Source organism: Helianthus annuus, chromosome 15, assembly GCF_002127325.2.
Source record: "Helianthus annuus cultivar XRQ/B chromosome 15, HanXRQr2.0-SUNRISE, whole genome shotgun sequence".
Classification (NCBI taxonomy): domain Eukaryota; kingdom Viridiplantae; phylum Streptophyta; class Magnoliopsida; order Asterales; family Asteraceae; genus Helianthus; species Helianthus annuus.
In genome coordinates, this window is record NC_035447.2 from 71,286,680 (window position 1) to 71,302,089 (window position 15,410).

At 35.2% G+C, this 15,410-nt stretch overlaps 1 protein-coding gene across 1 annotated transcript; it reads left to right on the forward strand.

Annotated features, from left to right (window-relative positions):
- The first annotated feature begins 6,827 nt into the window (after window positions 1-6,827).
- Window positions 6,828-13,841, forward strand: LOC110911866 (lysine-specific demethylase JMJ25). The gene is made up of 13 exons (XM_022156515.2): window positions 6,828-7,781; window positions 7,887-8,008; window positions 8,478-8,574; window positions 8,662-8,803; window positions 8,892-8,955; window positions 9,069-9,900; window positions 10,249-10,578; window positions 11,472-12,038; window positions 12,126-12,198; window positions 12,277-12,362; window positions 13,184-13,303; window positions 13,379-13,446; window positions 13,543-13,841. The coding sequence occupies exons 1-13, from the start codon at window positions 6,999-7,001 to the stop codon at window positions 13,619-13,621; spliced, it is 3,363 nt and encodes a 1,120-aa protein (XP_022012207.1). The 5' UTR covers window positions 6,828-6,998; the 3' UTR covers window positions 13,622-13,841.
- The last annotated feature ends 1,569 nt before the right edge of the window (window positions 13,842-15,410 follow it).

Sequence of the window (15,410 nt, forward strand, 5' to 3'; positions counted from 1 at the left end):
TCAATCCTTGCCAAGGGCATTTTTTGACCATTGGAAAGAGGTTGCATTTGATTGTTATTGGAAAGTCTGCTGAGCTAACTACTGATTTGCTCAGATATGAAGAAGAAGGCTGGATGAAGGTGTTTGTTTTCAATAATCCTCGTGTAGTTAATTATGTAGATAGTCGCCGAAGTACTAATATAATTGAAGACAACAAGTGGCTGATAACAAGCATCTGGGGGGACATGATTGAAGTTGATCTAAGCAAAGAACTTCTGAAATACCTCCAACATGTTGACAACTACAATGGTCCGAAAGGAGCTTTACCTATCGAAACTACTGTTTCACCATTGATTAGGATCCTGTATTTTATTGAATGTTATTTGCTGTTTTGACAATTGTATTTTTTATATAATTAGTTGTATTAAAATTATTAATCATGTTGGTTATTTAAATTAAGTAAATGAATATTGATGTTTGAGAGTGTAAAAGCTTGTAATATTGGCAAAGATCTGTTTAAATGATCAAAGCTCTGTTATTGGGAACAGATGTTTCAAAATTAAACAGTGGTTGATACATTAGTTGACTTGGGTCAACAGATGGATGAACTTTGTATGTTGTTTGAAACTTGTAGTTTTTATATAATTAGTTGTGTTAAATATATTAACCATGTTTGTTATTTAAATTAAGTAAATAAATATTTAGGTTTGAGAGTGTAAAAGCTTGTAGTATTGGCAAAGATATGTTTAAATGATCAAAGCTCTGTTATTGGGAACAGATGTTTGAAAATAAAACAGTGGTTAACAGATGGATGAAAACATATGTTTGGAACTACTGTTGAGAAAACTGTGGTTGAAACCGCTGTTTGGTTAAAATAGTGGTTTAAAACCACTGTTGGGTTAAAATAGTGTTTTGTGGAGGTTGAAGGGGATTGAAATGACTGATGGATTAAAATATTGTTTTTTTGGAGCAGGAAGATTCTTGAATCACTGTTTATATAAGGATTGTTGTTAAAGCTCAGTGTTTTAATCCACTGATATGGTATCCACTGATTGTTATAGTCAGCTACTGTTTTTATTTTCAGCACTGTAATATTGGCAAAGGTATGTTTAAATGATCAAAGCTATACACATATCTATATATTCTGTCAATATATGTTATGCATGTTAAATATCTTTTATATTTACTTATAGTTGTTTTTTAGCTATAATAAATAACATGTTTTGGTACAATATTTATACACATATCTGTATATTCTGTCAATATATGTTATGCATAATTTTCTAAGAATCGACCCGTGTTTGCACACAGGTCTTACCGCTTCAGTGGTTGAAACACCAGTTGTTCCAACAAACAGTAATTAATCTAAATAACTTTCCCGAGCCCGGAAAGCAATCCCGGGTAAAAACCTAGTTTATTTTATAAGTGAGAGACGTTTGTGAGAATCCCAACTTCTAACTTAAAAAAAAACATGTATCCTCGATACTTGATGAGTAGCGGGTCAAGTATGAGATACAATTTACAATCATATATAAGATTGTAATGACCAATAAACATCACATTGTCATCCTTAGAAAAATATAACTCAATCACATCTTAAAAAGACCCAATTTAAAATTGGGTGGAATTAATGGTAAGATTGGATAAATCGTTCATGGTTCTTCAAGTATTCATCTTTTTGATAAAACAATGTTAGGCCACAGGGGGCACTCCGTTATTTTTCACCGTGATGGCATATATAACGCGTGATGGCACAATTCTCCCACCGCCACTGTAACATTAACGCGTGATAGAATAACGAAAACACGATTTCGTTATTTTTTCAACGTCGTAATGATATTATTTTGTGAGGGTAGTTGTTGGTTGGGGGGAAAATTGTTGGGTGTGGTGGTGAGTGATGACCACCCCCACTAAAAAGGTTGTGAGTGATGGAAATATGTTTGCTAACATGGCGGAACATGATTGGATATTATGAGTGATGAAATTTTATCAGTAGTGACCACCCCCTCCCCTTATAGCAACTAATATATATGATATAAATATATGGTTACGTATCTTTATTGAAAACAAGTGTCTAAATAAGGACCAATTAAAATCAACACAAACACCATTCTCAGAAATTACATGATAACCATGGTGGCGTGGTGCTACTAGGGAATAGGGATAAACATTTTTACTGAGTATCGGTATTAAAACGGTACCGGATAAAGAATATCAGTATCGGTGTTCAATTTTATATTTTTCCTTTTGGTACTAGTTGGTATTTTTTGGCATTTTTGCATTACTGGTATGGTACTGCTATAATTGGTACGGTATTTAGTTTGTCTTTTTGCTCATTTTCATTTTTGATACGAGTACAATGTATATTCTGATCCTTATGTGCTACAATTATATAATCAAAGTAATGGAATTGCTTAACGCTAACAGTTGTTAGGGTTGTTACACATACACATGACATGAGTGTACCTATTTTTGTAGTGTGTAGTAGTATAATACAAATGAACTACAAGTGTTAAATCCTCATGTGCTAGTTGCGTGAAAATAATATTTAATAAGGGAGCGGTCTAAAATGAAAACATTTGATTTCATCAAGTATATGCACAAAATGGCAAATTATGATAAATTACATATATAATATAATGAAGCTAAAATAACTAACAACCAATATATTCACTCGTACTAGTGTAGTGTCTGATTAAAACGAGTCTAATTAAAGCTAAATGGTGATTTTTAATGTAAAATAGTCTATAGCAAAAGTCTCTAAACCTATTTACACCAGAACGTTAATCCTATTTAACAAACGACTTTTAGGAATTAAATAACATTAAAAAATGATATGTTTTAAGATATAACACCTTACTTCCTTTAGATATAATATAACAACTACGAAAATTTTCTCGATAATCCACTATTTTTCAATTCAAGCCATATAATCCACCAATATTTAGGACATGACGGTCTACACACTTAATCATGAACAAATCATTTGCATGTATGAGCTTATGAGTTATGACATGAGATTAACAAATAACATAAAGAAATAATTAGTGCTATAATTGTCAAACACACACAGTTATCATCCATAAATATTATTAATTAATTGGTAGTGTTCGTTTTACATAATAAAATAAATTTTGAATGAAATTGAAAATATATATTTCGTTCCTTATGTTAATCGTTTTAATGACAAAAAAAAAAAAAATAGAATCTAAATCGTCGTTCACCTCCTTCTTTCTCGATACAAATTAGTTATGTCATTTTACATATTTACATTATAATTTTATTGACAATTATACAACCAAACACGTTATGGGATTTCAAATTAGTTTTTTTAAATCCGATTCCAATTCCAATTTCATTTCAAGTTATAATTCAATTTTTTTAATGACAATCGCAGCTTTATTAAAAAAAACGAAACTGACCCCTTAGCAATACGCTAAGGCATCGAGAAGGAAAAAAGGCAACAACAAAACCAAACAAACGAGTAAAAAAAGCTACGAAAGATCAAACATTACAATTAAAATATCTCCAATCGTTCCACATCGGTAGCTCGATATTTGATCTACCTTTCATCCACTAGTACAAAATTTCTTTTACGTCTTTGATAACCTTGTGTACCGCACTATTCTTGTTATTAAAAAGTTTTGCGTTCCGCGCTTGCCATATAAGCCATATCGTGAGAAGATAAATAGCATGAGCCAACCTTTTCTTTTTCGTCGACCAAGGAGCATCGTTTACACCGTGAAGCATCGCCCTCACTGAGCCCGCACTTGAACCTCCTTGAATCTTTAGCCATCTATGAACCCGCTCCCAAATATCCCTTGCAAATTGACAATTCACTAAAAGATGGTCTGAAGGCTCATCCACCAGACTACACATCTTGCACGTTACAGATTGAATTACGACACGTCGACACCTCTAGCTCTTAATGCAACACCGGTTGGAATCTCCCCATCGGCTGCCCTCAAAGTAAACATATTACTCTTTTGAGTTGCCCATTTATTCCACACAAAATCGTTGGTTGGTTCGTTTGTATCTATTTGCTTTGCTAACTGTTGCCTCACCTCTTTCACCATTAAAGTCTCCATTAATAAGCTTATAGCTTTCCATCACCATACTGAGTTTTTTCCCAAACTAGTGTTGGAGGAAAAAATATTTACCATTTTGGTGTTCTTTGAAAACTATTTACCAAAATAGTGTTCTTCATTTATTTTTTTATTAGGTTAACTCCAACCTTTCTATATGTTTTTATCCAATCAGTTGAACATTTATTTTTTTTATTTTCTTAAACCAATCCACTGTAGTCTTTACTAACTTGTAATTATTTTACTTTTTTTTAATCAACTCATCTCAAATACGAACTATGAAACATAAAAAAAAATAAAAAAAAACTAATCAAACATTAAAACTTGGTTAAGTTTTATCAACATCAACAAATATTAATTAACAATAACCATTTGAGACTTTGTGCTGAAATCCACGTTTTAAATTCATATGTAATACTCCAATAACCTTGTTCATCATGTAAATCAAAAGCACTTTGCTTCAAATTCAAGATTATACAATTCTATACAGAGCTTGGTTCATTCTTTACATTTTTTTTATTAAATTCATGAAGTTCTATGAAACCTGCTGCTTTAACACTTTGCGAGTTTATGATTTCAAAAATTTCAACATGAAGACTTGTGAAATTTGGCAAAGACTGAGATTAGCTTTCCCAAAAACGACAATGATGTTCGTTTCCGATTCGGAGATTCAACCGATTATGATTCATTATGATTCTCTGATTCAATCAATTGGTTTCTTGATTGGAATGCGTCGAGCGCCGGCCTGCATCTGATTAACTAAAACGTCGGGCTCATATCTAAAGCGAAAAAAAAACATAGAATGAAGGGGCTTACATCTAAAAAGAAAAAATGAAAAAAAAAACATAGAATGAAGAAAATAATAGAATTAGATGTCGGATTCATTAGATAAAAACATGTAAAAATAGCAATGAGATGTTGGATTGATTGGAGAAAAACATATAAAAATAGCAATGACTTAACTAAATAGAAAAAAAAAAGTAAATAAATAAATGAAGAACACCATTTTGATAAATAGTTCTTAAGGAACACCAAAATGGTAAATATTTTTTCTACCAACACTAGTTTGGGAAAAAACTCTCACCATACTACCTTTAATTTTTTGCAAGGTTGTATAACAATGGGAACCTATTTGGTAAAGCATCCTCCCCCATCTAATTCAATTAGATTCCAAGAAAGCAACACTACCTAAAATGCAACTATCCCTAAGGAAAGTTCACATCGTGTAAGCTCATGCAAGGAAAGTTCAACCCATTACGTATTTTCTTTATATCCATTCATGTAAACTTGTAGTTATTGCCTTTCAAAATATGTAGTCTAGATTATACCAAACACCTTTTCGATAAGCTTTGCATTAATACACACATATCTCCATTGATGTCTCTTTTCCTATTAAAAACTATATGCTTCCAATTGTCATACCATTGCAAATAGATTGATAGAGATTCAAATTAATTGACATAAATGGATTGTATTTTAGTTTTTATGCACTTACTATACATGTTAGTGTCCATCATTCTCCTATGTTACTTGTTTGTCTAACACTCATAAAGGGACTAGGGGTGGAATCACTAGTGATGGATTCCATCACTCCCACTATCCAATCAGCAAATGCCATGTCATCAACCATATTTCCATCACTAGTGATAGAAATGGACTAGGGGTGGAATCACTAGTGATGGGGATTCCAATATACAAGTATTAATGCACAATGTACAAGTCATACCCTATAAAACTCAAAACTTCAACGCGTGTTGGTGGTAACGCGTTTATTTTACCACGCGTTTTCAAGTGGTGGCGGCGGTGTAGCAAATGCCGATAACGCGTTATGGGTGGCCGATCACGGACCACCCCGGGTCCTCTAATAAATCAGGTATATTGATCATGACCGATCCCATGTCCCCCACGTTCAAATATGTAGATAATTTTAACAATCTCTCAAATACTTTCGGGTTGCAACAAAACATTTATTGACCAGAAACACAAGTTTTTATCATACTTGTTACATTTAGAGAGTATAATAATCTAATTTCCTTTAACCAATTTTCAAAAGGATTCAACAAGTCTATTGTGATAATTACTAAAAGTGTAATTACCGGAATTAATCGTTACATTATACTGGTACTAATTTTCATGAAAAAGTACTTGAAGTGGTGTTGAAGAATTACCCAATTCACTTTACCCATTTCCACGAACCAACACGTCAGGTAGTAGTCCCCGAAATCACAAACCAATCGTTGAAGCAGAAGGGTTAACACCAGCGGTACCGAAAACCCGATGTACCCGAATGCACCACAGAAGCTACGAGACGGGTACCCTAACACGTGACCGCGGATACCATATAAAATCGAATTCCATATTTTATCATCAAATTTCCCCTATGAATGTTACCATTAGGCTAAACGGTATGGAACCGTCGCCATCACCGTCCTCCCTCGGCGCCGCCACATCACCACCGTCCTCCCATGCCGCCGCCCCTCCGTCCCCCTCCGTCCCGTCCTCCCCGTCGGAGTTAAGCCGTTTGCGACGGACCAAAACATGTGGGCCCCCCTTGGTGACGCCCGTCCTCCCACGCCGCCCCCCTCGGTCTTGCTCCGGCGACGTGTTCTTCTCCGACACCATACCGAGCAGTCTTAAAAAGCTATCTATAACAGTGACTTTTCAGTTTCCATATAAGATATACATGAACGTTACCATTTATAAAATTTATAATTATAATTATAAAATTATAAAATAATAATAAAATTAGGGTTCCAACATCCAAATGCCAACCTCGTGAGTCGTGATTATAGTCTGTTTAAAGCGGGAATTATCCCTCTTCTTTTCAAATCCACAATAAAAACCATATCACACTTCTCGAAACCCTAAAAACTCATTCACCTCAAAATTCTCCTTCAATTCGCTTCGTTTCCATCTCAAAACAGAGGAATTTTCATGGCGACAACGGTTACGAACAACGACGATCACGAATTAGACGATTCACGATCTGACAGTGATGCAGAAGAACAGAAACCTAGGGTTTTGAAGGCGAAAAACGGTGCAAAGAAGAAATCTAAACCGAAGAAAGAGGTTGATTCAAGTGAAGACGAAGAAGAAGATGCACATATGTCACCGGAAACAGGTACGGTTACGAACAACGACAATCACGAACTAGACGATTCACGATCTGACAGTGATGCAGAAGAACGGAAACCTAGGGTTTTGAAGGCGAAAAACGGTGCTAAGAAGAAATCTAAACCGAAGAAAGAGGTTGATTCAAGTGAAGACGAAGAAGAAGATGCACATATGTCACCGGAAACAGGTACGGTTACGAACAACGACAATCACGAATTAGACGATTCACGATCTGAAAGTGATGCAGAAGAACAGAAACCTAGGGTTTTGAAGGCGAAAAACGGTGCTAAGAAGAAATCTAAACCGAAGAAAGAGGTTGATTCAAGTGAAGAAGAAGAAGAGGAAGAACACATGTCACCGGAAACAGGTGCGGTTGATAACAAGGATCTGAACAACGTGGAGGAAACAGAAATAGGATGCAGGAGGTCGAGTAGAAGTAACAGGAATAAGAATCCTGTGTATAATCACTTTCTTAATTTCGATGATTTTAAGAGCCCTAGGAAGAAGAGGAACATAAAAAAGACTGAAGAAGGTGGAGAGGAGGAAAAGAAGGAGCCAAAAAGGCCTAGGTGTGCTGCCAAACATAAGAAACCAGATGAAAATGTATTGTTTTGTTTTGTTTTACTATTTGGCTCTTTGTTTGTTTGTTTCATACAGATTTGGTGGAGATTATGTTATTGTTATGGTAAAATGTTGTTATGTTTGCAGGGAGTTTTGCAGTATGTTGAATCGGTTATGTGCCACCAGTGTCAACGGAATGACAAGGGGCGGGTTGTTCGGTGCCAGAAGTGTGGATCGAAGCGGTATTGTGTGCCTTGTATGACTACATGGTATGATTCATCAATACTTTTCTTCCTAACATGTACAGTTTTTTAGTTATTTCATGTGTGCAATCTATGTTGCCGAAGGCACACTTAGGGCGGATTAAAACCGATGCACATAGTATAAAGAGTATCATTTTTAGGGATTTAAGACATGTTTTAGGCTTGCTTAGTTGTTTTAGCAAAATTTCGGGCTTGTTTTATTGCTAGTTTAATTATTTTAGACTTGTTCAGACAGTTTTTCGCTGGAACGTTTAGACGCTTTGTACGTTGTGCTCTTTTGACGACATAGATGTCAATATCTAATAGCTGATTTGTTTCAATTTAAGATTAACCGATCTTAAGTTGTGTATAATTATTGTGGCAAATGAGGTTGGAGCTATCTTTGATCACTTCCCGCTCCTGGTTAATAATGTTTGGAAAGAGTTATTTTTTAGAGTGTTTTTGGCTTATTTTTTTTGTTTACGCTGTTCTGTAGGTATCCTAACATGTCAGAAGAGGATTTTGCTAAGTGTTGCCCTGTTTGCCTTGACAATTGCAACTGTAAAGGGTGCTTGCGCGATGTGCATCCTAAAGTTTGTTCTTACACCTTTTCTTCTGTTACGTAATATATTTTGTTCCCATATAAGACTTGCAATACTAAATTATTTGGTAACTTATAGGTCAAAAACAAGATTGATTTCAAACCTAGCAGTGACCAGAAAGTTCAGTATTCTATTTATATCCTGCACGTTCTTCTTCCGTTCTTGAAGCGTCTTAATGAAGAACAGGCAAAGGAGAAAACAATAGAGGCTGAAATACAAGGTTTTTGTTTTTAACTTATATGATCACATAATTGTGGCAATCATCAATGCTTTATGTAATTTTTCTAAATGCGTTTCTTTATTGGCAGGGTGTGCTCTATCAGATGTAAAGTTGACGGCAGTAAACTGTCACTTGGATGAGCGCATGTACTGGTATGCTATTTACTTATATTATTCATTTGACAAGAGTTTTTGGATTCTGTTTTGTTTTGTTATGTTATGTTATGTAATGACATTTTCTATATTTTGTCACATGATGTATGCAGTGACCTCTGCAAAACATCGATCTTTGACTTGCATAGAAGCTGCCCTAGTTGTAATAATTATGATCTTTGCCTTCAATGTTGCTGGGAACTGCGTGATGGAAATCTTCAGGGAAACAAAGAAGTTATCAATCTCACTAATTTTGAAAATCCAGGTGCTGGTTACTTGCATGGGTCAGAAGAAGTAAAGGAAGATGAAGCACATGAGAAGTCTCATACCATTCGGAAGACGAGATCATCACTCAAAGATAATATATCATCAAAAGAGGATATATCACCAAAAGAGGATATATCACCAAAAGAGAATACGTCACCAAATGAGAATACAAAACCTGATTGGAAGTCTTTTGCAGATGGTAGAATTCCGTGTCCTCCAGAAAGTATGGGCGGTTGCGGGCACGGAATCCTACAGTTAACGCACATAAAGCCACTTGACAAGATTCCAACATTGCTGAAGGACACACAAGAGCTCTTAAGGGATCATAAACTGGAGGATGATATGCGAAAGATGCCTGAAGAATGGTGCACTTGTTCAGATTTGGTGAATGAAAGTGATGCGGGTGCTATGCAGCTACGTAAAGCTGCTTCTCGTGAACACTCTAATGACAATTACCTGTATTGTCCACGTGCTGTAGACATTGAACCCGGAGATCTCAAACATTTCCAGTGGCATTGGTCAAAAGGCCAGCCTGTCATAGTCAGTAACGTTTTAGAAACTACTCTTGGGTTGAGCTGGGAGCCCATGGTTATGTGGCGTGCTTTTCGCCAAATTTCGAATCTTAACCATGATCAGCTTTTGGATGTTGCTGCTCTTAACTGTTTAGATTGGTGTGAGGTTTGTTAACGCTGACTTCTTTGTTCTTTACGTTTTCTCGGGAAAAATTCTGTTAAAACTAACATCAGTGACCTTGTTAACAAAAAACTTTACCGGAAATTTTAATTGTAATGTGTATTTAATTGTAAATTCTGGATGCCATCCCAGTCAGCACATGTGGCCATGCATGCAGACTTGGATGACTTGTGGGCAATACATTATTTTTCTATTTTTTATTAAACTTTTCTGAGACACTATTTAGAATTGTTGTCAGTTTGTCATGTGTTTTGCTAGGTTTTGTGCTTTTCAGTCAGTAATATTTTTGGAATATATAAGAATACCTAATCAACTTTTTTATGTGAATTGCAGTATGATGTTAATGTTCACCAGTTTTTTAAGTGGTATACGGAGGGTAAATATGATAACGAAGGTTGGCCTGAAATTATTAAGTTGAAGGACTGGCCTCCATCAAGTTTATTCGAAGAACGTTTGCCACGTCATGGTGTTGAATTTATTACTTGCTTACCTTTTAAAGAATACACACATCCTCGTGACGGCTACCTTAATCTCGCTGTTAAGTTTCCCAAAAAGGCTTTGAAGCCAGACATGGGTCCCAAAACGTACATCGCTTATGGTGTTGCTCAAGAATTGGGTCGTGGAGATTCTGTCACGAAACTTCACTGTGATATGTCAGATGCGGTATGTGATTTCTTATTATTTTTCTGCCCAAGATTTTTATTCTAGTTATACTATTTTAGCCTGAGATGCTTGTTGTATTAAATCATTTTACATTACAAAAGTCATAAGCTTTATCTTTAGAAGCGATGGTTCTCAAACTCAACCTTTTGCCTTTTTGTAGGGCTCCAAACGAACCGAACGAGTACACGAACAAGACCTTGTTTGTGTTCGTTTGATAAGAAAAATATGTGCTCATGAACGCTTACGGAACGAGATTTATGTTCGTGTTCGTTTGTTAAAGACATGAACTTGTTTGTGTTCGATTGTGTTTGTTTGTTAATTTTAGGCAACAAACGAAAACGAACTTTTATGAACACAAACTAATGTTCATGAGCACAAATGGAAACAAACAAAAACAGAGAAGTGTTGATGAACAAACAAAAACAGAGAAGTGTTGATGAACATAATATATAATACATTGACACTAAATATTTTATTTATTTTGAAGTACATAAATAAATTATAAAAACTAAAAACACTAATGAACTATAGAACACAATCTAACTAACATAAACAAACATGTTACCGAACGTTCACGAACATAAATGGACAAACACTGTCTCTGTTCTTGTTCGTTCATATAATTAAACAAACGGAATTTGTTGTTCGTGTTTGTTTGTCTAATATACGAATGAACACAAACGAACTTCCCGCCGAGCGGTTCACAAACTGTTCGCTGAACGTTTGGTTCATTTGCAGCCCTACCTTTTTGGTATGTTGAAATAAACTCATTGTTGTGGAAATGTAACCTTATCATGTCATGTCACAGCTTTTCTTGTGACATTTTTTTTATTTTTTGTGCTTCAAGTTCCTGCAAGGTTTCATTCATTAATATTTATTCTGTTGACATGAAGGTGAACGTGTTGACTCATACTGCAACCGTGACCCCTGATTCTGAACAAACGAAAAAGATAAATAATTTGAAAGAGAAACACAAGGCTCAGGACCAGAAAGAGATTTTTGGAATTAATGTTGCTAATGCAAAAGATGCTATTGCCGACAATGGAGTTGAATCTAAAGTTGAAGGAAACACATGTGATGCGGATGTCGAGCGCGATCAAACAGCTCCATCTACTAGTAACCACTCAAATGAAATCCCATTGAAGAATGAAGAATGTGATGAAGCTGAGTGTTCAAATGACAAAGTTCAGGAAACTGACGTGAAGGGAAAAAGTCACCCAAAAAGAGGTCGAAAGCCAAATAAGAATGCAGAAAAGAAGTTGAAGTGCGTGAAACTTGAAAAATTTGATAGTCCACATGGTCAACGCGTTAGCAATAACGATACCTGTGTGGATGGATTTGATCTTGAAGGAGGTGCTTTGTGGGACATCTTTAGGCGGGAAGATACTCCTAAATTGGAGGCATATGTTAAAAAACATTTCAGAGAGTTTAGACATATCTACTGTCGTCCGCTGCAGCAAGTAATAATATTACTTTATTGAATTTCTTTTTTTGTTGTTTATGTAGAAGTTTTTTAAGTCACTCAATTATTGTATTTTTTGCTTCAGGTTATTCATCCAATTCATGACCAAACATTTTACTTAACTATGGAGCATAAAAGGAAGTTAAAAGAAGAGTTTGGTTAGTGTACATTTGCAAGAGGTTTTACTGATTTGATATTATATTTCTGACTTTGCTCATTCTTTTGGATTTCATCAGGAATTGAGCCGTGGACTTTTGTTCAAAAGCTTGGAGATGCGGTCTTTATACCCGCGGGCTGTGCACATCAAGTTAGAAATTTGAAGGTAAATTTGGTTTTATTAGTTTTTTTTTTTTTTTTCACTACATTAACTTGATTTGAAGCTCATTGGGTTTCTTGTCATGTTTTCTTGCAATTTGCTAAGGTGTTGACTTACAGCATATTTTGAGTTGAAGAGTATATCTATGGCTGCAAACGAACCGAATGAACACGGACAACACCTTGTTTGTGTTCGTTTGTTAAGGAAATATATGTGTTCACGAAGTGTTCGTGAAAACTTACCGAACGAGATTTTTTGTTCGTGTCTGTTTGTTAAGAAAATGAACATGTTCGTGTTTGTTTGTGTTTGTGTTCGATTGTTAATTTTAGGTAACTGATAACGTTCGTGAACACAAACGAACACAAGCCAATGTTCATGGACACAAACGAATACAAACTAATGTTCATAACTATATTTTGGGTAAGTGATGCTAAAAATCTATAGGATATATAAAAAAATATATAAGCACCTTGCCCCTCACGTACGAAAAGCTCTCCGCTTGTGCGCTTTGTGCTTTGATTTTAGACCTTGTCGCTTTTGTGCGCTTCGCTCTTTAAACCAAGGGTTGACTTGTTAAATATTGCGAGTTAGATACCATAGTACTTTGTTTACTATTATTCAATACAATGTTTATCAGTTTGTTTTGGCATTTTTCAGTTTGTAGACAACAAGTTACGAGTCATAGGATTAACTTGTTATGGACAATAAGCTAGCGGTCACTCAGTTGCACATTTTATATCATTTTAGCCATTTAGTTAGAAGCTATTGTCTTGATTGTCATTGTGTTATTAAATCAATCTCTGATTTTTTTTTTTGTTGATTTGCAGTCGTGTATAAAAGTCGCGTTGGACTTTGTTTCTCCTGAAAATGTTGGTGATTGTATCCAATTAACAGAAGATTTTCGCGTTCTACCTAAAGATCATAGGGCAAAAGAAGATAAACTGGAGGTAAACAAAACAATCTGTTCTGTATGTTTATATACATGAATAATTGATTTGTTACAAAATAATTGGTTATGGCAGGTGAAGAAAATGGCACTATATGCTGTCGAGGCTGCTATACATGACTTGAACTGCCCGAAAGAAACCATGTAAGTTCAATGTACTTTTACTTGTGTCGATAACTCAACCTGTTTTCCATGTGTTTGCATCAATATAACAGATGATTTTATTGATATCTATTTCAGTGAAGAGAGTGAACCCGAGAAGCCTAAAACAGCGAAGAAGAAGCCTGCGGGAAGGCGCAAGAAGACCAAGAAGACTTAACGGTTGATATCTTCTTTTTAATATATGATTATGTTGTGTAGTAAACCAAATCTCGAAAGTCTTTCAAACTGTAACGACCGACCAACCAACCCATCGTTTTACGTTTTGGTTTTTTGTTTATTTCGAATAGGGTTGATGGGGTTTTTGTTTGAGGGTATAAATTAAATCTTGTTGAGGACTTAAGGTGATTTAATTATTAAACCTATTAAATATCACCCTAGATACGTGTTTACATAGATCAGTTTTTCTAATTGTGACGTGTGTGATCTTATGCTATAAATAGTCGTGGTTAGAGTAGTTAAAAAAGTTGTGTTATAAGCAAGCGTTAAAAAGTTCTGATTCTGTTCCATATTTTATATGTTTGTACTGAATTTAATTTAAAAAAACATAATTAGTTATATAAAACGTTTCAATTTCGAAACTTGTTTGCTTTATAGAATTGCAAAGGCAAGTAGACGCTAGTTTTTTAAATTTAATTTTACATCTTATAAAAAAAATCTTATAAAGTAACTGAATGTATTTTCAAGCCTTCAGCAAGACCAAGCTATAAAGGGGAAATGAATTTTATCACTCTAAACTTAAGCAAAATTGGTCAATACCACTCCTAACTTTCAATTTGGCTTCCACCACCCTTTACTTAACATTTAGGTGGTAGTATCACCCCTTCATTAAATAATCACTAACTGAGTTTGTTTTTTTAATCCTTTATGGCAAGGGGATGATAAGGTGGACAGCTGGCTAGATTTTTATGACATGGCAGAATTTGTTACTAATTAGATAGAACTCAAAGATACAATCATAAAATAATTTCAAAATCATAAAACCTAAAACAATCTAAACCACTTGCACTCAATCAACCACCACCAGATCTCCTCCTGCGGCGACCATCTGAATACTGTGAAAGCGGAACAACCTTCGGTTCTAGAGAGAGAAGATAGAGAAAGAGAGAGGAGAGAGAGAGAGTGTTTTGGATTTATAAATCAGATTATCTTTAAATTTTTTTATGTTTTTAATATAAATCAGATTAAAAAAACAACAACAGTACATATGTAAAAAATAGCCACGTCAGCAAAAAAAACTAACCTAGTTAGTGTCTAGTTAACCACAGGGTGACATAGCAACCCAAGTGTTAAGTTGGGGGTGATGGGAGCCAAATGAAAGTTGGGAGTGCATCGGCCAATTTTGATTAGTTTGGGGTGTGAAAGTTGGGAGTGCATCGGCCAATTTTGATTAGTTTGGGGTGAAAGGATTTTGATTGGCCCCCTCACCTGTAAAATAGGGTCTGCGAGAACCTCCCCCATTACATTTACGATAGCCTCTTTAGCGTGTACTGGGTTGTGTTCAGGGCTTTATTGGTTGATATGGAGGTTGGGCACCACTCCTCAGGGCTTTATTGGTTGATATGGAGGTTGGGCACCACTCCACGGTCCACACCACCCAACCTAAGGACACATCCTAGTGACTTTTGAGTCTAAATTTTACAATCCTATGACATCTAAAATAAATTATTACCATCTTCATATGTGTTTATTTTATGTTAGTTACTCGTGTCATGTTTAGAATAGTATAAAATGTTGTGGTTTGTATCGGGTTTGACCCATCAACCAGCAAACACACGATCAAGGTAACACCCGCAAAGAAAAGACATCACAACCACCATGTCATTATCCTTTAAGAGATACTATACGGTTATTTAAAAACTATTCAATAATGTTATAACATGTTAATTAGTTTCTTAACTAACAACTGATTCCAAAAGGACCACACCAAGAAAAACATCCTATTTATA

Bases quoted from the DNA above. Each gene is read 5' to 3' on its own strand.
- LOC110911866 (XM_022156515.2), top strand. From the start codon at position 6,999: ATGGCGACAACGGTTACGAACAACGACGATCACGAATTAGACGATTCA. The intron at 8,804-8,891 runs GTTTTTGTTTTT...CTTTATTGGCAG, and splicing joins AATAGAGGCTGAAATACAAG to GGTGTGCTCTATCAGATGTA. The intron at 12,363-13,183 runs GTAAATTTGGTT...GTTGATTTGCAG, and splicing joins ATCAAGTTAGAAATTTGAAG to TCGTGTATAAAAGTCGCGTT.